At 37.2% G+C, this 21,768-nt stretch overlaps 1 protein-coding gene across 1 annotated transcript in view; it reads right to left on the bottom strand.

The window, feature by feature from the left end:
• The window catches only part of LOC306849020 (adhesion G protein-coupled receptor A2), a 77,231-nt gene extending 64,128 nt beyond the window's left edge, over nt 1-13,103 (bottom strand). The window contains exon 1 of the mRNA XM_079383858.1: nt 12,247-13,103. Within this exon, the coding sequence (XP_079239984.1) occupies nt 12,247-12,476 (230 nt within the window). The 5' untranslated portion in view covers nt 12,477-13,103. The remainder of the gene's footprint in view (nt 1-12,246) is intronic.
• Nucleotides 13,104-21,768: the final 8,665 nt, after the last annotated feature.

The raw sequence follows: 21,768 nt of genomic DNA, 5'->3' as shown, positions 1-21,768 counted from the left end.
GAACATCAACAATAATTTGGGACAAATATAATGTGATTTTTTTTTTTTGGTAAACTATGCAAGTGGCACTCTGTGGTGCAGCAGGATTTGGAACATGCTTCCTGAGTCGCCGCGGACAGTCTTTTACTTTAAATTAATGTTGTTCAACTGAATGTACAAATCAAACTGTTAGCTGAAATATCCACAAAATAAAAAACAACATATATAAATCTATAAGAGCGTGCAGTTTATCTGTCAATCAGATGTGCATGAGTTTCGTTACTACAGCAACAGCAGGGATATTGTTCATCCTGGGTCCAATTCAATTAATTTTAAAATAAAGGAGTAGAATTAAGTCGGCTCACGAATTAAGTCTGGGGAACAAATTCTTAATTCGTGGCCGTGATATAGTCCTACCTATGCTATAAATAGCCTCACCTATGAGAAATATTAATTATGTTTCTGTGTGATGAACGGTCCTCAATCTCAGCAGGTGGGTTGCAAGTTAAATGAAGTCAGATATTATTGCACTTTTCACAGTACACGAAGCAGACATACTTAAACACTGAGCAGATTTAGCTGGGCGATGGTGATAAAAATGATCCACTGTTTGAGATTTAGCTGTTGTGTATAATGTATATTTATATGTAGCCTATATTCTTTATTTTAGGATTGGTGGATAAGAAAAACTTATGATGATAATTTACTGTAGTTCAGTAAGACATAGGACAAACGCGCAAAGGGTTTTATTTTAAAGAACAACTACGGTGACAAATAAGACAATAATACCAAATAGTCCATCAGCGTGAACTGGGGTTTTATGTGTGGATAATGGGAATAAAAACCTTGCCGAAACTATTTATTTTGCATATAGGCCTATTTTAAATGTTTTGTTTACTAAAACAGCTGTTATTAAATCTTACCTACAGCAAATATTATTATTAATGTGCTTTAAGCAATAAATGTTCATTTTGTCAGCAACATTTTTACTAATACTTTTATATATAGGCTATATGCACAAATTAAATTACTGGTTTTCTGGCTCAATCCTTTAAAAAGAACCAGGAATCACTGTACTATATTAGGCCTACTGATTTTACATTATTATTGTTATTATAGTCTTTAATACATGAAAAAATATTAATCACAGAGAACGTCTCTTTTACTCATTAAAAGTGCTCACGTACATATTGCACAGATTTACAGCTCCGAGTGATTTACTATTCGATAGTTATGTAGGTCTATATGGCAGCAATGATCGAGTGTTAATAATGAATCTGAATTCATCCCGTACACAGATTAAAACACGCACACACAATGAGGGTGTGGATACAGAAAATCAATCAATAGAAGAGAATCAATATAGGCTCAAATATTTTAATAAGATATAAACAAGGAAACATTGAGCTTGCCATAAAAACATTTTATTAGCACTTTATAACCTACAAGTTTGTGACACATTGAGCAACGTAACTCATCTCTTTAAACAATAACAAAAAAAAAACGGTTGTGCTTTAAAACGTAAAATCAGCCACTTATGTTCGTGTTTGTCCATCTCTAAAATACAGTAAATTATCATCATTTGCGTATAAAATCCCAATTTAGTGCTGATCCGTGGCCTGCCGATCCTGAAGGAAATATGAATGAAGCGCTATCCAGGCTGAAGAACCAGGAGGTGCTGTCATCAAGAGTTGTAAATAATGACTTCATCTGACTAAAATTACCATCGTTATAATAATTAAGATAAGATTCAAGATTTAGCACATAATATTTCTGTAATATGGCCAAATCAATTACAAAATCGTATACAAAGGAATGTGCATGCTTGGGTCTACACCAATAAGATTTGCCGAGTTACAAACCAATGGAATTGGGGGTGGGTGGAGCAACACATGTCGCCCCGCCCCAATGTGTCACCATGCCCCAATCGTCCAGATTGCACCCTGGAGTACTTCAAATAAAGTGATGTGTGATTAAAGGGATAGTTCACCCACAAATGAAAATTCTGTCATCATTTACTCACCCTCAAGTAGTTCCAAACCTGTATTAATTTCATTGTTCTGCCGAACACAAAGGAAGATATTTGGAAGAAAGTTTGTAACCAGGCTGTTTTGGGGCACCGTTGACTTCCATAGTAGGAAGAAAAAAAATACTATGGAAGTCAATGGTGCCCCAGAACTGCTCTTTATACATGGACGCGTGTGCGGTTGCCGTACTGTATTAAAGTTTTAATCAGAATAAAATCGTATATAAAAAGTTAACAGAAGCAGTGGCATTTACAAATAACAGCGTATCTAAAAGTATGAGACAACAACAAACAAAAAACTTAGGCCTACCATTAAAAGCACAGGTTCTGTGCGATCCTCTTCACTAATATCCTTTGCGTCTCAATCGGGCTCAAACTGATAAGGCAATATAAACAACGCCATTACGCCAAACGACGTGCTCTAGAAGCGGTTTAGCCAATCACAACACACCGGGCCAGCTAACCAATCAGAGCCCATCGTGCATTTCTGAGGGAGGGGCTTAATAAAAGCAGGAAACGATTAGCGCGTTTAGAGGAGAAGGGACAAAGCGGTGTGGAATAAAGGTAAACTATGTGAAAAATAATGTGTTTTTTAACAAACAAAGTATTAACACGTTAGACTGCACCCCATAAACACAATCAAGCCTAAAAAAAAAACAGTCAACAACCCCTTTTACAACTGTCTACTAATAAGTTAATAATGTTACTATTAATAAACAGAAAATTGAAGTTTATTTAGGTTTATAATCGTAGTTAATAGTTAATAGTGAGAATTGGTCTCCAAACTAAAGTGTGACCAGTTAATTTTTTCCATAAGCCTGTATTGCCTTCAGAGGTATTGGAAATGTTTCAGAGAAAGTAGAAATTATTACATTTTGAACAAAAACTAAAATCAATTTTGATTTCATGTTGCATAATCTCAAGAACCTATAATGTAACGTCAAGAACATTTTTTAATCTACAAAGATGGTTTGTCACTAAACCTGAAAATTATATTATTCTAATATGATGATTTGCTGCTCAAGAATCATTTCTTATTGTTATCAATATTAAAAACATTTGTGTTGCCTAATATTTTTGTGGAAAGTATGATGCACAACCATTTAAAATGTAAGTAAGATTTCTTTTACACAAAGAAAATAATACTTTAAAGGGGTCATCGGATGCCCATTTTCCACAAGTTGATATGATTATTTAGGGTCAATGAAAAGTCTATAACATACTTTGGTTAAAAAAATTATTAATGGTAGTGTAAAAAACACCTTTACCCTGTCAAATTCAGCTCTGTTTTTAGCAAGCCATTCTAGTCCATGTTGCTTTAAATGCTAATGAGCTCTGCTGACTCCGCCCCTCTCTTCCCTGGTGTGACGAGCAGTACTGTTTACTTCAGCCGCAAAACTAGCTAACTAGCACATTATTAGGAAAGGCGATTTGCAAAGATTCATAAAAAACCGTAATACTCACTTCTTCTGTAGATGAAGCTGTATCACAAATGATTCGTGTGAACATAGACGCATTTAGGCAGATCGGGGATCGGCGCATTCCCTTCAAAATGAAAGTAACGTTAATCCTCTGCGTCTTCAGCGGCTCAGATGTCAGGAGTAAATGACGACTGCTATGTTCATTATTACATCCAACAACTAAACACTTCAATCGCTCAATCGGAGACATTCTTGTCTTCACCTGCACCGGAGCTGACACAATGGCGGACAGCTCTCAGCTCACTCAGGGCGGGTCTAAGCTAAGACGGCCTTGTCAATCAACTATCAGGGAGGGGCCTGTACAGAACTACATCATTCTGACAGGAATCTCAGAACAGCCAGATTTGAGAAAGCGGATTTTCAAATAGGGATAAAAAAAAAAAAACACTGGGTGGATTTTTATCATTATAGGATTGATGTGTACACACACTTCCAAAACACATTTTTGTGTTATATTCAACAACTTGAAGAGTGAATTTTGCATCTGACGACCCCCTTAAAGCAAGCATGCATTAAATTGATCAGTAAAGACATTTATAATGCTTCAAAAGTTTGTTACTAATATAAATAATATAAATTAATGATGTTTTTTGACTTTCTATTCAAAGAATCCTGAAACTACAAGGTTTCCACAAAATAAATATGAAGCAGCAAAGACTACTGATGATAAGAACTATTAGTAATTACTTAGCACCAATAATTATTCATAAGCCTTTCAGAATGATTTCTGAAGCATCATGTGACACTGAAGACTGTAGTCAAAATTCAGCTTTGCCATCACAGCAATAAACCGCATTTTAAAATACATACAATAGAAAACATTTATTTTCAATAATAATATTTCATAATATTACTGTATTTTTGATCAAATAAAAGCAGCCTTGGTGGGCATCTTTCAAGAACATTAAAAACAATTTTAATTATTCCCAACTTTTTGGTAGTGTATATATAAACACACATTTGTACACTCTGATAAATACTTATGCACTCTCGTGAAGCAATACCCAGACTACCTCGACTCTCATTACACTCTCTCACTCTTTCCCATCTCATTCCTGCTCAACAGATAAACAAACATTCAACTAAAATTACACTCCTTCACCCCCTCGACTTCATCTCATTCCCTCGTCTTCTGTCCTTTCCTTGATCGCTACCTTTATTTCACACTTTCCACTTCTTTACCTCCTCTCTCTCCCTTCTTTCTCTCTCTCTCGGTCTCCCTCCCCCTCTATCAACTCAGTCACTGTGCAGCCGCACATAATTAGCTCCAAACAGCGCACTGCTCTCCCCCACATCTGGAAAGAGTTTAGGCATGGCAGTTTCCTACCAGGACAGCTAAATATTTAGGTTCAGACTCACTGTGTATGGATGAACTCATGATAGAGGGGTGGGGAAAGAGAGCTAGAGGAAAGAGAGGGTGCGTTTGCGCAGGGAGGGGGAGAAAGTGGAAAAATGGCCGTTTATGGTAAATATATTGGGCTTTATACCACAAAGTAGCACCAAATGACTTGTATATGCCAACGGTATGCGCTAATGCAGAGAGGATTTATGAGTAATTTGGGATGTAATGGAAACCTGGAGAAGGCTGAGGTGTGGAACGGCATCAAACAACACAAACGTACACACGCACAAAGAGCGATCAGTTACCCGCAGAGGTCAAAGCAGTTAAACTCTAATACGGAGGTGTAGCCACAAATCCTCTGCCGAGCTGCTTGACAAACAACTAGAAGCAGCCAATGAAACGCTCTCGCCGAACAAACCGCATCTCTCCTGCTCCTAACAGAGCACTTCGGGTGATTTACAGTTTTGAATATATTTGAAAGAAGGCCAGAGGCGAAGCATGGGGAGTAAAGAAACAGAAGAATCGGTCGGAGCCATGGCCTAGCGGTTAGCACACGTGCTCCGACACATTGAGCTGTGGGGCGCTAAGTTTCAATACAGCTCATATTGTGTCCTGATACCACTTGCGTCTTCCTATTAGCATTCGTTGTGCTCTGTCTAATACGGACTGTCAATAAAATGGCAAAAAGGCCAAAAGAATAACAAAGAAATCAGAAGATAAGTAGAAACAAAAAGAAATATACTACCGTTCAAAAGTATTAGTAAGATTTTTTATGTTTTTTTTTTTTTTAAGAGGAGTCTTATACTCATCAAATAGTAATATTGTGGTGGCAAAGCTGAATTTTAATCAGCCACTCTTCAATGTCACATGATCCTTCAGAAATCATTCTAATATGCTGATTTATGATCGATTTTGGAAGCAGTTGTGCTGCTCAATATTTTTTTGGAATCTGTTGGAATACGTTTTTCATGGGTTCTTTGATGCATAAAACGTTTAAAAAATAAGCATTTATTCAAAATAGAAATCTTTTGAAACAATTAAAAACAATTACTTTTTATCCATTTAACTTATCCTAGCTGAATAAAAGTGACACTGAAGACTGAATTAATGGCAGACGAAAATTCAGCTTTGGATCACATAAATAAACTACAGATTAAAATATACTTCAATAATAAAAACTTGTAATAATATTTCACAGTATTACTGTTTTTAATGTATTTTTGATCAAATAAATGCAGCCTGGATGAGCATAAAACACTTCTTTAAAACACATTGAAATTATTACTGATCCCAAACATTTAAACGATAGTGTATATTGCTAAAGCAGGATTTGGCTTTAAGCGTGTGATCTGCACCGCCACTATCCACTGACTTATTCAGGCTACATTCAATAGATGAACAATAAGGAAGGAGAATAAGATTTTGGGTAATTACTGAGGTCACTCCCCACATTTTCCATCTCCACCAATCAGATTAAGGGATGCCATCTGCTTATCTAACCTAATCAGCTGAGGAATGCCAGATGTTGTGTCGCAGGCCTGCAGCTGGTCCAAGAGATAACCTTTACCAAAATGACTGACCCCAGAAATCACATTCTGACCTCTTAAGGCCTGTCTGTTTAGCTAGAGTTGGTCAGAACACAGAACACATGATCACATATTTACGGTTAGCGCTAAAATGATCGTAACAATGAGTTGCTCAGCGTCACATTACTCTGAAACAAAAATGCATATGATATACAATACTGAATATTCTGTTGTGTGACTTCAAAAACTACCAAAACACTGATTGCACTATCCATAATTCCCCTTCTTTGTCTGCACAGTAATGACAGAGACTGTATAAGGTGAAAGACGCAAACAACTCTTAGGAAAATGAATGAGATAAATCGAAATGCTTAATATGCTGGTGTCATAAACAAGTCGGGCAAACCATTTAATCAAGTCCGTCCTGATTGGCATTGTTCAGATGACATACAGTGCATCATGAAATGACTCAGTATTTCTAATAGGGTGCTGCAGTGATGATATATTTTGTTGGTATACCCTGGTTCCCTCAACAAAAACCCAATAGGCTTTTTCTTTTGGATTATTGCAGAAAATAAGCTCTGTGACCAACAAAAGTTTATGACTCTTTTACATGTTTTGTTCATCATGACAGTCTTAAAAACATAACAAAACTTTGATGAATTTTGAACCCTTAACACAAACACCAGAAGTAAATAAGCTGAAAGAAGGCTACAAATGAACTGCACCATGGTCAAGTCAAGTCTCCTTTATTTATATAGCGCTTTTAACAATGCAAATTGTGTCAAAGCAACTGCACAATATCAAAGTAGGAAAATAGTGTGTCAATAATGTAAAATGACAAGATTAAACAATCAATTTTCAGTTAAAAGCATTTCATTATTGAATTCAGTGATGTCATCATCCAGCTCAGTTCAGTTTAAATAGTGTCTTTGCAATCAGGTCGACGATATCGCTGGAAATGAAGCGTCCCCAACTAAGCAAGCCAGAGGCGACAGCGGCAAGGAACCAAAACTCCATCGGTGACAGAATGGAGAAAAAAACCTTGGGAGAAACCAGGCTCAGTCGGGGGGCCAGTTCTCCTCTGCCCAAACGAACCAGCAGTTCAATTCCAGCTGCAGCAAAGTCAGATTGTAAGGGCTCAGCTGGTTCCAGTGGTCTTTTCCTGATGGCTGTCTAAGTGGCGGGGTCCTCACTGGGGATCTGTCTCTGGGGCTCATCTAGGTGTCCTGGTCTCCGCTGACGTTCAGAGCTGTAGAGGTCGTCTCTTGGTGCTGATTCACCATCTGATCTGGATACGGTCACATGACTTCAACATCACCACCATTGATCCGACAACTCTTACCATTTATATTTAAAAAACAACATTTTCCTGAGAGTTTGAGTAAGAATAGTTTTGTATAATTATAAACACATTGATGCCATAAAAGTGGACTAGTGAGCAGTGTTGGGGTAATGCATTACAAGTACCGCGAGTTATGTAATCAGATTACTTTTTTCAAGTAACTAGTGAAGCAACATGTTATTTTTAAAGGGGTCCTATTATGCTTTTTCACTTTTTGAATTTTAGTCAGTGTGTAGTGTGTATGTTTGGGCATAAAATGATCTACAAAGTTACAAATCTCAAAGTCCACTCCAAAGGGAGATATTTCGTTTTTAAAAAATCCCTTTTCAAGAACTACAGCGAACGGCTCGTTTGGACTACAAAGTTGTTTTCCTGTATTTGTGACATCACAAATTGTAAATCCCGCCTACAGAAATTTGAAAGGTTGGGGGCTGAGGAGCACTGCACGTTTAAAAATCGAAACCCAGTGCAGGTGTTTTTAAATCACTGTATTTGTGATGGAAAACAACTATTTTCAGAAAATTTTGGATGTCATTTTCATTTAATCTTGCATATAATGTCTGATTAAGCAGCATTTGTGAGCAGAGCTCTGTTTTGTGTCCAGCGTTACCGGGGAAACCTCGAGCTCTCCTGCTCCAACAGCACCTCCTGCTGGCAGAGAATAAATTTGCATACATATGCGGCCACAAATAGTGTAAGTCTGTGGGACTATGGTATAAATAAATTCAACTGTATAACAGTTTCAGTGCAATTCATGTTATAATGTTAGAATTAAAGAACAATAAACATAATGCATATTACCATTGTACTTATCTGTACATAGTCAATGCAGTTATTTTTAAGCTGTTGTTGACATCCCATCTAAAACGTGATTTAGACAAAAAAACAACAACAAGAAAACAACTATAACATTACCACTTTAATATGTCTTGTAATATCCGTGAGTGCAAAGGTTCTGCCCGTTCCTCTTGTTCAATATTCTCGAGGTCTGAATTGATATGGCAATATTGACGAACTTGCTGTTCTGGCAAGGGGCGGGGCAATACTGAAACGCCGTCTACGCTGTTTACCAATCACAACACACTGGGACAGCTAACCAATCACAACACATTTAGTTTTTCGGAAGGCAGGCCTTCATCAAACCCGGTAGTAGATGGGTTTACCTTTTCAGGTTGATGATGTTTAATGTTTCTGACAACCTCTGTAGTCCAATTTAGCCACTTGTTAGCAACTGCCTTTTTCAAGACAATTAAAAGTGTGCTAAAAAGGTGCTAAAATGCTAACTTGTTTCCAGGTTTTGGCCTACAAAAAAGTACATAATCCTTTCAGCACTCTATGGCCGCATTTACATTAAGTTCAAGTGACCCAAATCCGTTTTTGTTTCCCCCATGTGGCATGGATCAGATTTGACCCACGAACATGAGCAGGGAAAAAAAACACACAGATTCCATTATTCTCAGATCGGTTTCAGGCCTCAATCATATGTGGAAATAAATCTGATATGAATTGGATACAAGCATTTGCTTCTGCCATGTAAGTGGACAGTTCAGATACTCCCCTGTCAGTGGGAGTCACTGAAAAAGTGACGATGGTGAATTACCGTAACTCAGGTGTACGCTTTTCCGGGCAGATACAAAATATGGGTCACATTTAAAAGACGATGTAAACTGGTCCTCCAAAAATCTGATATAGTCAACAAATCAGAATTGGGCATGAAGAACTTCATTGTAAATGCAGCCTATTAGGCACTGAATGAAATACCCATTAACAGATCAGCCAATAGAACTGCCTCTGGGTCCTCAACAGGCAAATTGTTCATGACAGTGTAGAAATAGAACAATCAGTTTAGAAATTTCAATCATTTTTTGTGGGATTTGCTAAATTTGTGACACCATTACTGTCAGATTTTATCTCTGACTTGAAAAATGAAATTTTAACAAGCAGTTTAGGGGCTATTCCCAAGCAGATAAAGTTGCCAAGATGGCCACCACGTGAACTGAATTTCCTCATAGTGGCTTTGGCACCGATCACCTCAACTAGAACTATTTTATACCAACATTCCACATTTTGTCCTGGTGAGTTAAAGAGCAGCAGGAGAAATGAGTGGGAAAGAGACAGATGATGTATCCCAGAGTGTACCTGAGATGCTGTCTGGACAATCCCAACGAATGTCTGCAAAAACAACACCATTAACGCAACATTCTGCATCTGAAACAGTCAGATTGACTACCCTGAAAAACACCCAACTAAACTAGTGCTGAGCGTAGCATTTTCATTAACCGTTGCTCATTTTCCCTTCGGGGGGCAGGAGACTATGAATACTCTACTTCTAACACACAAAGCCTCATAAAAGTGCCACACGGTGTGCTTTCCACATGTTCGGAAAACAAATAAACGATGCTAAGAGGTGCAAAGGCTCATGTGAGCTTGTCTCCAACCGCCTCCGTCGTCTACCACCCAGCCTACTTTTGCCCCCTTCCTATCTTTTTTTCAGTCCATTTCCTCTAGTTTCGCAGAGGCAATGTGTTGAGCAGATGTGAGCAGTTATTAAGCAGAACCACTAGCCTCTTTAAATGGAGCCCTAGCTACCCTGGGCCTCCTCCTCCGAGGGGACCAATCCTCTGGCTGCATACTCCTCTCCTGGGCTTGTTCGAGCGTTTCGAGTGCTTTTAATGTTTATGTTTTTACGACAGCCATGTGCAGGCGAATCAGGCATCACGGGAAGGCAGGAGTTCTGAGACGGCGAGTGTTTAATTCTTGCTTTTCCGCACCAATTTGCAGCTGGATACTACCAAGGTCGTTGGACAGCTGCACAGGCGTCCATGTCAAGAAACAGACAAAAAATAGCGCTCCCCTCACCAAAACAAATACACGTAGCTCTAGACTGATCTCCCTTGTCTCACACTGGGATTAAGTGCATACTTTGTCCAACAAGTATTTCGTACGGGCGCCCAAACACCCACAGACCTGCTCTCAAGTACTATAATAGTCATCAAGACTAACAGGTAATAACACAATAGGTCATAACTAGATACAGCCACACTTTGGAATGGGTTTAGCTTCCTTCCTGCACAGACGACACGAATATGGTCCATTATGAACAGACTGGGATATTACAGCACTGGGAAAGGAAGGCGACGGACGGCCAAAGTTCACAGATAAGGGGGGGGGCTTCTTTTAATTCTTATTTAGCATGGGCAATTCAGCTGAAGGTTGCATACAAGAAACACATCTCCTTTGCTTTTGGATGAAAGGCATGTGTAAAATGACAGGGCTTTGACAAAACGTCAGCGTTGAGTTCTGCAACAAGCTCTTCTTCAGTGTTTCAGTCTGATCATATTTCTCACCTCATCTCTCATCTTTTACTGAAGGAAAATACATGTAAAGGAGCAATGAGCTGGTAGTACAGTATGTAAACAATGTGTCTAAGTAGTGTGTCATCATTCCTCTTTGTTAGATATTCAAAGCCATGTTTTTCTTTCTATGTCTAAAGTTCCAATGCCTTTGAATTCAACCTATGTCTTTATCTGTTGATGTTGGTCAAAATGTGTAACAGCGCATTAAGACAGATGCTCTGTTCTTGGTACAGTAGTTACCATAAAATATTGTATTATGGCTGTGAGGTTGGCCAACTGTAAAACTATTTATGAAATACACACCATATGAATGAACTGCAAAATGTAATTATTTCATCAAATAATCAGTTGTGCTTTAAACAAATATTATTAACATTTAAAAGAATCAGTGCAATATGAATGCATTACAGCAACTCTGTTGCACTGAGATGTGCTCTTATTTGGCAGTACAGTTGCTTAATCATTTGTTTTTAGATTATATTACATTTTAATAAGGGCTACACCTGTCCCCAACCAATGAATACAAATCTAAATGTCTGAATAAGAGTCTTTCTTATTTTAAGAATAATTTTAATTTTACTATAAATGTTGCTTATATGAAAAGATGGACATATATTTGTATTAATCAATGAGTTGCGAAGAGAAATGTAAAAACGGTTACAGTTGCCCCTGGACTCCCCATATAGAGTTACATTTTGACAGCTGCTCAAAGCTGCTGTCTATTAAGATCTTGTAGTCACCATAAAGGGTCAGAGCTTTGTCTTTGTCAGTCTTGTAATGCCAGTTTACATCTTCATGCCCACCATAGCTGTCACAATTGCTGAATTTATGGTAGATGCTAGACATAATCAAGGCCATATCACTGTCTCATTTGCTAAAGTCCTGCATCTTCAAAAATTTGTTTGAAATCAATTACTTGAAACTAGTGTTTTGGAGAATTTTTGGTTATAAGTTTATATTCTCAAACAACAAACACATCCAAGATCCCACTACAAACTCAGGAATAATTTACTGCACAAACCATGCGTCAAGATTTGGGTCACAAATGTAACACAAACATGAGCTTAATGTAATTATATTGACTTGGTAATATCACAGTAGTTGAGTTGCCAGTTTGTTGTTTTCATGTAATACGTAGGCTGTAACATTGACAAAGTGTTGCTAAAGAGAGTAAATGAATGAAATACTCACAGAGAGACGGTCCTGTTGGGAAGCAGACTGACTTCGGGCGTTTCAGTCAGCTCCTTCCCAACGCAGCTCACTTTCCTCCGCGCCCCGGGCGCAGTGTGGGCTTTACCGCGGTCCTCTGCGCAACTGCAGCCGCTGGAAAGGAGCTCCGGACAGCCTGCAGAGACTCTGTGAAGCAGCAGCAGGAGAAACACACGAACCCAAAACGGGATGCGGACGCAGGGTCCCGACATTGTCCCCCAAACTATCAACTGTGCGGTCCCAGGTCAGCCCATGACATCAGGGCACAAGCTTTTCTCTGGCAGATAATAACTTGAAGTATCAATGCTGAGAAACACAGTTACTCCTTTCCAAGTATGAATGGATAGATCACTACGTTAGACTGCAACACTCTCTCTTCTGTTAAAACATGACAGGACTCCTGTCACTGATGCAGTAAAATATATCCATCATGTCATATTTCCATCATGCATTTTCTTCCGTGTCTCAAATAAAAGCGAAGGAACACTTTTAAAAACTTTACGCATGTGACGAGCGCAAATGAGCGACGCGCAGAAATGTCACTTTGTCGCCTTTCTAAATGAAAGCGAAGTTGTTACTCGTGTGCTTTTGAGCGCACCGCAATTACGATTCTTCAAAGCAGCTGTTTTCCATACTTTTTTCCTGGAGTATTTCACAGAAAAATGTCATTTAATTTGCCAAAAAGTTCCAGTAGCGCATCAACAAACATTACGCCCTGCGGCTCCGGCGCGCTCCGGGGTCCGTGTGGTGTCAGTCGCAATCTGACTTTGAATAACGGTCCCGATCTTAATTCCAGGACTCTGGCGCTTTTCCTCTGCCATCCTGTCACACTCACATTCAGCTCCAGCCTCAGTGCGCACATTCCTCTCCCGGAGCCGCGCGGTCCTAGCGCAGCCAATTTAATGCCACCAATATCAGTCTATTTATGGTAACACTTACATTGTACATTACAGTATGCAGATTATGCTATTCTTATTCATTATCATAGTAATAAAATGAAAAGTGTATTTGCATTTACGGAAAACATTCATACAACAACTATTTACGTTAATAAAGTATAATTTATTTTGGTATTTTTGCTATGTATGCACTCAAGGTAAAATGTAAAAATAAGTAATAGCACCATTGATATATATGGATATATGGATCATGAAGACTGAAGTAATAGCTGATGAAAATTCAACTTTGCCTCACAGGAATAAATAATAATTTAAAGTATATTAAAATATGAAAAAGCTTATTTAAAATTGCAATAAATTTCACAATGTTACTGTTTTTTTCTGTATTTTTCATTAAATAAATGCAGTCTTGATGAGCATAAGAAACTTCTTCAAAAACATTTACTAACTTTTAAAACAGCATGTAAATGAAAGGAAATATAAATTAAAGGAAAGAAAAAGGAAAAGACCAACAATCTATTATGCAGAGAAAATCCTCAAATACTTTAAAATTTGAAAAAAAAAAAATAATAATAATAATAATATATCCACAGAAAATCATCAGGAATGTTTAAAAAATGCCAAGTTGCTCAAACACATATAATATGTGACCCTGGACCACAAAACCAGTCATAAATCTAAATTTTTCAAAATTGAAATGTATACATCACATGAAAGCTGAAAAAATAAGCTTTCCATTGATGTATGGTTTGTTAGGATAAGACAATATTTGGCCGAGATACAACTATTATAATATCTGGAATCTGAGGTCTTTAAAGTTGTCCAAATGAAGTTCTCAGCAATGCATATAACTAATCAAAAATTAGGTTTTGCTATATTTTCAGTAGGAAATTTACCAAATATCTTCATGGAACATGATCTTTACTTAATGTCCTGATGATTTTTGGCATTAAAACAAATCTATAATTTTGACCCATACAATGTATTTTTGGCTATTACTACAAATATACCCCAGCGACTTAAGACTGGTTTTGTGGTCCAGGGTCACGTTACATATCATATCATATCATATCATATCATATCATATCATATCATATCATATCATATACCATATCATATCATACCATAATGCTTACAAAAGATGAACAAAAGCAATTTGTCAATTTGCCAACAATATTTGTAATATACAATGCCAGGTGTATTAGACAGCTACACTCTTAAAAACAAAAGTTCCTAATTGTCAGATTATTAAAATATTCATTACGTAAAAAAAAAATCATTCTGTTTAAAATGTGAATTTTGGTGTACTTTTAATAGCACTAGGTCACATCAGATGAAAATGGATAACTAATGTAAACCTAGGACATCTTTGAAAAGGTTTTAATTATATGACCAACATAGGGGAATGTCTAATCCCTCGGGTAATAATAGCTACAAAACTCTTTCTCTCTGTCTCTCTTTATATTACTAATAGATACCTGTTTGGATTGGCATTAGTCATGTCATTAATTCTATCTACATATCAGGCACTATGACCCAGCTGGCCAGTCCTTGAGGCTGTCGGTGCCTCCTTGGATGTTTGCGTGCGACTGGACCATAGGAGCCTGAATGAGGCTTTGGCTGCGATGTGTACAGAGCGCATGAGGTCTGAGAACCAAAGAGGAGAAATTTAATACATCCAGGAAACAGATCATCAAGAATGATAGATATACAGTTGCCTCTTAGTTTGGTTCTCATGGTTCTGACAGAACAAATACAACATAATTGCTGACTTGTAGGACGGTTTCACAATCTACACATACTGTAAGCATTTCTCCAATGAAACCAGTATTTGACTTACACTTACAGCTGTGTCAACACTTCATAAATGCACGGCTGAGGAAATGAAAACCACACTATAGCAGAGCCTTACATATTACCTATTACTGTGTTATTACAGTATTGTAAACATGTAATAGCATACTAACCGCACAAACTAATGCTCCCTATTTGGAATCATTGTTAAAATTGTCAGCTTTTTACTCTACTGCTGCACTGTGTATCGATAAAAATAGGTTTAAATGCTCCAGTTGTTTAACAAACTGTGGACTCCAAAACTGAGCCAAAAAGTGAGCGGCAGGCAATTATATTTCAACGCTCGGATCCCACTAAGACAAAATGTGTAGATGATGGCCATGTGTCATGTATACACAAACTAGGCTGAGGTTAACCTTCAGACGAACCAAAAGAAAACCACAGAGACGGAATCTGAAGGATTAAGGCTTATTTTGAAGGGCCCAAAGTTCTTGCAAATTCTGTTTGTCTTTATTATAAAAACAATGTGTGTCTGTTCAGTTGCTACTCATATCTTCTTATCAGGCATTTGCAATAGAGGAAAAAATGCTCCCATCAGCATAAATGTTTAAAAGTTTCAAAAAAGAGCTCGGGAAAGGAGGAAAGGGAACCAGATATGGACCGCTGAGATGTTTATGGGCCATGCTGTAAAATTCCCAACACACACGAGACTTAATTTCCTCGGGTCTTTGATACTCATACTGTACTGCAGTCAACTTTTGCTTCCAGCAGAGGTAAAATCCAGTGTTGTTTTATTTTAAAACGGCAACTTTTAATTTAAAAACCTACCTCTTTGATATACATGAAGCGGAGAAATAAGAAACCGTAGCGCTGGCTCAAAAAACAGGCCGAGGCCACGTTTTGAAAATACTGCGGAGTAAACGGATAGAGGTTTTCAATTGAGGTTGACGTTCGTGTCCCGTGCCACAGGTTCAGACGTGTGAGCGCTGCCCGCTCGCACAAAGGGGCACTGTGTTCTGGTTAAAATCGTGCAAACCCACGTTTGTTATTGCTTTACTCGATACGGCGCTGCGGAATGAGGGCCTGCGGGAAAGGCGATTGCGATTGCTTCCGGAAACAGGCAAACGCGCACCGCGGCGCCTCCAACCAAGGTCTGTTTATCCTGTACTTTAAATAACGTTTCGAGCACGTTCTCTCCCCACCTCCAAGACCCCCAAACCCTCATCATCTGGTAAGCAGTTTCCATTTAAAATGTCATGTCCCAAACTGCACATTATATCAAATTGTACTTAATGGCATCCAGACAAACTTTTATGTCCTTCCAACATTCTCGTGCTCACTTTCGCGAACTCCCTCCTATTCCCCCATTGCTTTTCTTTATAGCTCATATCGCCGAGCAAGCAGTATCTCCCTCTCCCCGAACAACATCTGGAGTCCATTCCAGGTGGAATAAAGAAGAGGGAATATAAATGGAGAAGTGGGCCTCAGTCTGCAGTGAGAGTGAAAGTAATACAATTGACAAATAAGGAGGAAATGACACATTATTAGGTTTTAGAAAGAGACAACACTATACAATAACATATACATGCAGCCCTTAAAGACACATTTTTTTTATTAATTATTCAACAACTGTTTATTATCCATTTAGCATTTATTGTAAAGATGCCAATTTTACTGCACACACACACACACACTATAAAACAAATTGGGGCCAAGATTTCACAGAAATATTGTGAAATAATACAATTTATATTAATTTTCTATTTTTAATTTCACTGTAAAAAAAATGTTGTTTCAACTTATAATTTATTACCCTGCTGCGTTAAAATTTTTAGTTTAGTCGACTAAAATTTCTAAGTTGTCGCTTAGTACAACTTAACATTTTAAGTTGACAAATTTTTTTGAGTTTAAACTTATTTGAGTTCAACTTAAAATTTTAAAGGGGTCATATGATGCGATTTCAAGTTTTTCTTTCTCTTTGGAGTGTTACAAGCTGTTTGAGTATAGATAAGATCCCTGAAGTTGCAAAGACTAAAGTCTCAAAACCTCTGGGCTCCCGTAGTTCCGAATGGGCTCAACCTTCCCCCCGCGCGTTTGCCATATAGGGTTGGGCCGACAGATGATGCTACCGTCCATTGCCGATGGCTGATAGACATCACAATATTAAGCTGGCATCGTGATCCTCCCACCGCAATCCACCGCATCCCAATACCATGTATGGAAAGAAAATGACGTGTAGCCTACTACAGAACTCCTTAAAGGGAATAAATACGAGATGGGAGGAAAATATATATTTCAATACTTTCTCTCGCAGTTTTATCATTGGGTAATCATACTGTATATATAATTGCGGGCATCGGGGAGCCACTATTATGCCTGGCATTGAAACTGCTTTTGATTGCACGATGGCTTTTTAGTTTCACTTTCACTTTCGAGATTCGCCATGGCACATACTCTGTTTATACTATGGAGCGGCAGTCCTTACTACACATTATACAAGATCAGAAGCTTGCCAGTGGTGCTCAAGATCTGCAAATCATTCATCATCGTCCCGCAAAAAAATAAAAAAAAAATACAGTCACTTATATTTAATGCTGTTGAATGTTTTGTTTGCACTTTATCAGAACTACCTCCTATCTACTGAATACCAAGATGTTAAACTTGTATTTTTTTTGAACAATTTTTTTGCCATCTGCAGATTGATTTTAAGTAGGGGGAAAATCGATTTAAATCTTATATTGGATTTTTTGTGAAAAAATCAGGTATTTTTATCTTTGGCCATATCGCCCAGCCCTAGCTCGTAGTTTGTCGTTTCTCCGATCACTAATGCAGACATGGTAAGTCATTATCATCAGTAATTTTGTCCCCACTGGATGCAACCATTGTCTCATTTGTAGTGGGTTTTGTTGTTTTTGTGTCGTAGTACTGGGACATGGCACAATAAGGTAAGGAGGCACAACATTTCTTTCTCACGCTTGAGGTATTCGGCCAATCACAGTGCACTGGATAGCTGGCCAATCAGAGCATGCCTCGCTTCTCAGAACGATGAGATTTGTAAAAATCGACGCGTTTCAGAAAGGAGCATAGAGGAGCAACAATGATGTACAGTATCTGGAAAATAATGTTTTTTTTTTTACTTTAAACCGCATAAACACATAGCATTACACCAAATACACAAAATAATGTTCTTTTTAGCAACGTCATATGACCCCTTTAAGTCAGCAGGGTAACCAATTATTTTAAGTTGACTCAACTATTTTTTTTACATTGTTATAACTTATAGCTAACTTATAACTATAGCTTGTTTCCGCCTCAGGATTAAAAACAAACAAAAAAAAAACAATAAAATAAAAAAAGATAATAGTGACTTTTCTTCCCCTCAGGATTTGGACTTTGTTCTCTTGAGCTTATGATATAAAAAGTTCAAAAGTTTGGAGTGATTTTGAAATAAGTCACACATATATTGTGAAATATTACTGCAATTTAAATTCATTTTCTATTATTTTAAAACTTCAATTTCAACTTTGTTAAAATGGTATTATATATATATATATATATATATATATATATATATATATGTATATGTACACACACACACACACGTAATAATGTAATATCAAATATATATTACAATGGTTATTATAATACTAGTGACTTAACTTACAGACACTGTGTGTGAGACAGTTCCTCTCAGGGCTGAAGGTAATGACCCCTGCTGACTGATGATATTTCCTGATCCACAGGAGATTTAATACTGGTTGAAAAACACAACCAAATGTATGAAAAGCACACAAACAAAAACGCAGCCAACAAATATATAAAGAACACTTTGTGAGTTCATTTCAAAGCAGTGTTGGCGTGTGATTAAAGGATATCTACTTGATCTGAAGTCAAGTGACTCAGATATGGAAGTTGAGTGGATTTGCAGCAAGCCTGTGTTTATGTATAGCGCCACCTTGTGGTGTCTATCTGTTAATGTTGGAAATGTTTCAGAGGCAAGCATTTCTATCACTTTTCTTGCCCTATCAATAACCATGAGAACATTTTTTTTTTCTTTCTTTCTTATTCTTTTTTTCTTTCTGTCTTTTCTAAAAAATAATACAATTCACACAAATCCCCACCAAATGTAATTTGTTCTTCTCAGAGTTTATATATGATTTTTTTTTACTTTTTGTCAGGATTTAAAGTCAGAATTACAAAACACATGGTAAACTTGCAAAAGCAAGAAAAGTTGGAAATGTGTGATATAAGCTCAGAATTTAAAATAATCAGAAATGCAAGGAACAAGGCTCAGAATTGTGAGATAAAAAGTCACAGTTACCTTTATTATTATACAAGAAAGTAAACAGTAAATTTGCAAAACTTTTCCAAGATGTGTGTGGGGGGGGGGGGGTGATTGTGAGATGTAAACTCTTTTTTTCTTCTCAGAATTGCAAGAAAAAAGTTTGACTCACAAGATATAAAATTATGATGTATACACCTACATACATACATAAAGAAATAAAGTTCCTAAAACATTTCTGTTAACTTCATATAGAATTTTTTTTTTTTTTAAATCTAAATTCTGTTTCAGAAAAAAATACTTGAAGTTGCAGAAACCCCCATAACATAATCGAATGACTTTAATCTGAATTTGAATTTTTGTGTTAGGGTACTTCTTCAGTGACATAAAACACCACATAGACTACGTATGTTCAAGTGGGCCAATATTTGACACACCCCATAAAATGTTGGGCCTCAGTAATGAGGTTAGAGAGCAGGAGTTAAGTGCGGACCACTTGAATGTACATAAGCCATTCCGTCAGCATGTCCCATTAGGAAATCAGTGTAACAAATGTCTGATTGCTCCCATTTCCCCGTTCACCGGAGCACAGTTCCTGTCTTTAGTGTTAACCGCTAATTCTGTTTAATGGGCTTTTGGGGAAAGATTGATTACAGCGATGTCTGGAAACAAGCATGACCTCACACACATGAACAAAACACCAGAGATAACAACCCATGACCTTAACTGATTGCTGGGAGAAACCTATGTCCAAAAATATCAAACCGCACAGGCAGGTGATTCCTCTCCGACAAACAATGTCAATTGCTCTGGCACCGGTTATTTATGCTGGGTAGTTTTATGAGAGAGTAAGTCTTAAATAGACTGATTTAAAATCTCTATTACTGTAACCAAAATGATTCATAAGGCTGAGCGATTGCCCTCATGTTTGACTTGTTTCCATTGTACTACTTGGATGTCATACATATTTCTTTACCAGTGAAAGCAAGCAGACTAAACTGACATCAGCACTATACTAAACGACACTACTAAACATGTCATTGCAAGACAAATTTAGTTTTCTTTTCTAATGGCTTGGTCCATTGTTTGTAGATAGCTGGTACTGATTGACTGAGAACCAGCCAACCATGGTAATTGGAAGAAAATATCTCAACTGCCCTCTAGCGGTCAAAAAGAAAATCACAGAAAGACATTTTGTCTTCTTCACAATATCTGTAGGTGCTGTTAGGCCTTCTCAATGTTTTGTTGAACAAATTTCCTTCTTCCTTTTGAACATGTAAAAACATAATTTTACCATCTTATCTTAAATTTTAGCTTTATATTTTTAAACACAGCATAATTGTGTTATTTTCTGTACAGCTGCAAAACATACAAAATAAAACATTTACCAATTTAAAACGGTTCCTACAATATCCCAACATAAATTAATAAATTAAAAATAGCTGCTTTCCAGGCGGAACATGAAATTAACAAAAAAAACCTCATGGCATGAAGGTTTCAACTCTGCCATGCCGCAATAAATAAAATAAAATAAAAAAATCAGTTTGCTTTAGGCAGAACAGTGAAGGTCATACAAAAAGAGATCATTTTTTTTACTGAAATGATCTGTTCTGACTTGAATGTGAAAGTGAGAATCACAGTCAAAGGTAATTAAGAACTTTCGCCAGATTTAGCCACCATGATAAACCGTGCTATCCGTTTAATGTTACCATCAAGTAAAGCGAGCTCAGCATCTGTTTTCTAGGACGAAAAAAAAAACTTTTGTCTTACCGCTTCTTTTGGTTGCATCGAATTAACAACTAATTTTGAATTAATTTCTTCGCAAAAATAATGAACTTTTTCGAAGCCCTCGATACGCCGCATGCTGGTCAGTACGGTGTAAATGCAACGAAAACTTAGCCCAAACATTGATAAAAAACACCTTTTACAAATCAATTGGAAATGTTTTTTTTTTGAGAGTGTAATCTATTAAAAATCAATTAACACATCATCTAATAAAATTAAATATGAAATGTCTGTAGGCGATTGTTATTCATTTGTATGGATTGTTTTGTTTGTTCTGTTTTAGGTCAATCAGGCCAGACTAATAACTACAACTTTTTCTTTTTATTACACAAATGTATCATTAAAAAAATGTATACAAATTAAAAAATTTGATCTGAGATTAGGTAAAAACAAAACATGGGTCATGGGACATAATGCACAAAGCATCATCAAGTTTGCATTATTCTTTGACAGGAAGCAAAGAAAATGTATTATGTTCAAAAAAATATTTATCAATGTTTAGTTGCACAGACATTTTTTATGAATGTTGTGCATCTACATTTCATTGAGTCAGCCAACTTCTGGCACCTAACTACATCCAGCTCCTGTGAATTTTGGGGTTTTGCTTCAGAAACTGCATTTTTAAGGCCAGGGGATTGAGCTGGCCACTCCATTAGCTCAATCCTTTTTGTCTGAAACCAAGATGTTGCTTGCTAACTCGTGAGTTTGGGGTCATTGTCTTTTTGAAACACCCTTTTCAGGGGC

Source organism: Barbus barbus (genome assembly GCF_936440315.1).
Source record: "Barbus barbus genome assembly, chromosome: 29".
Taxonomy (NCBI): Eukaryota; Metazoa; Chordata; class Actinopteri; order Cypriniformes; family Cyprinidae; genus Barbus; species Barbus barbus.
Note: the sequence above shows the minus strand (reverse complement) of the source record. Positions and strands in the feature narration are given on the sequence as shown.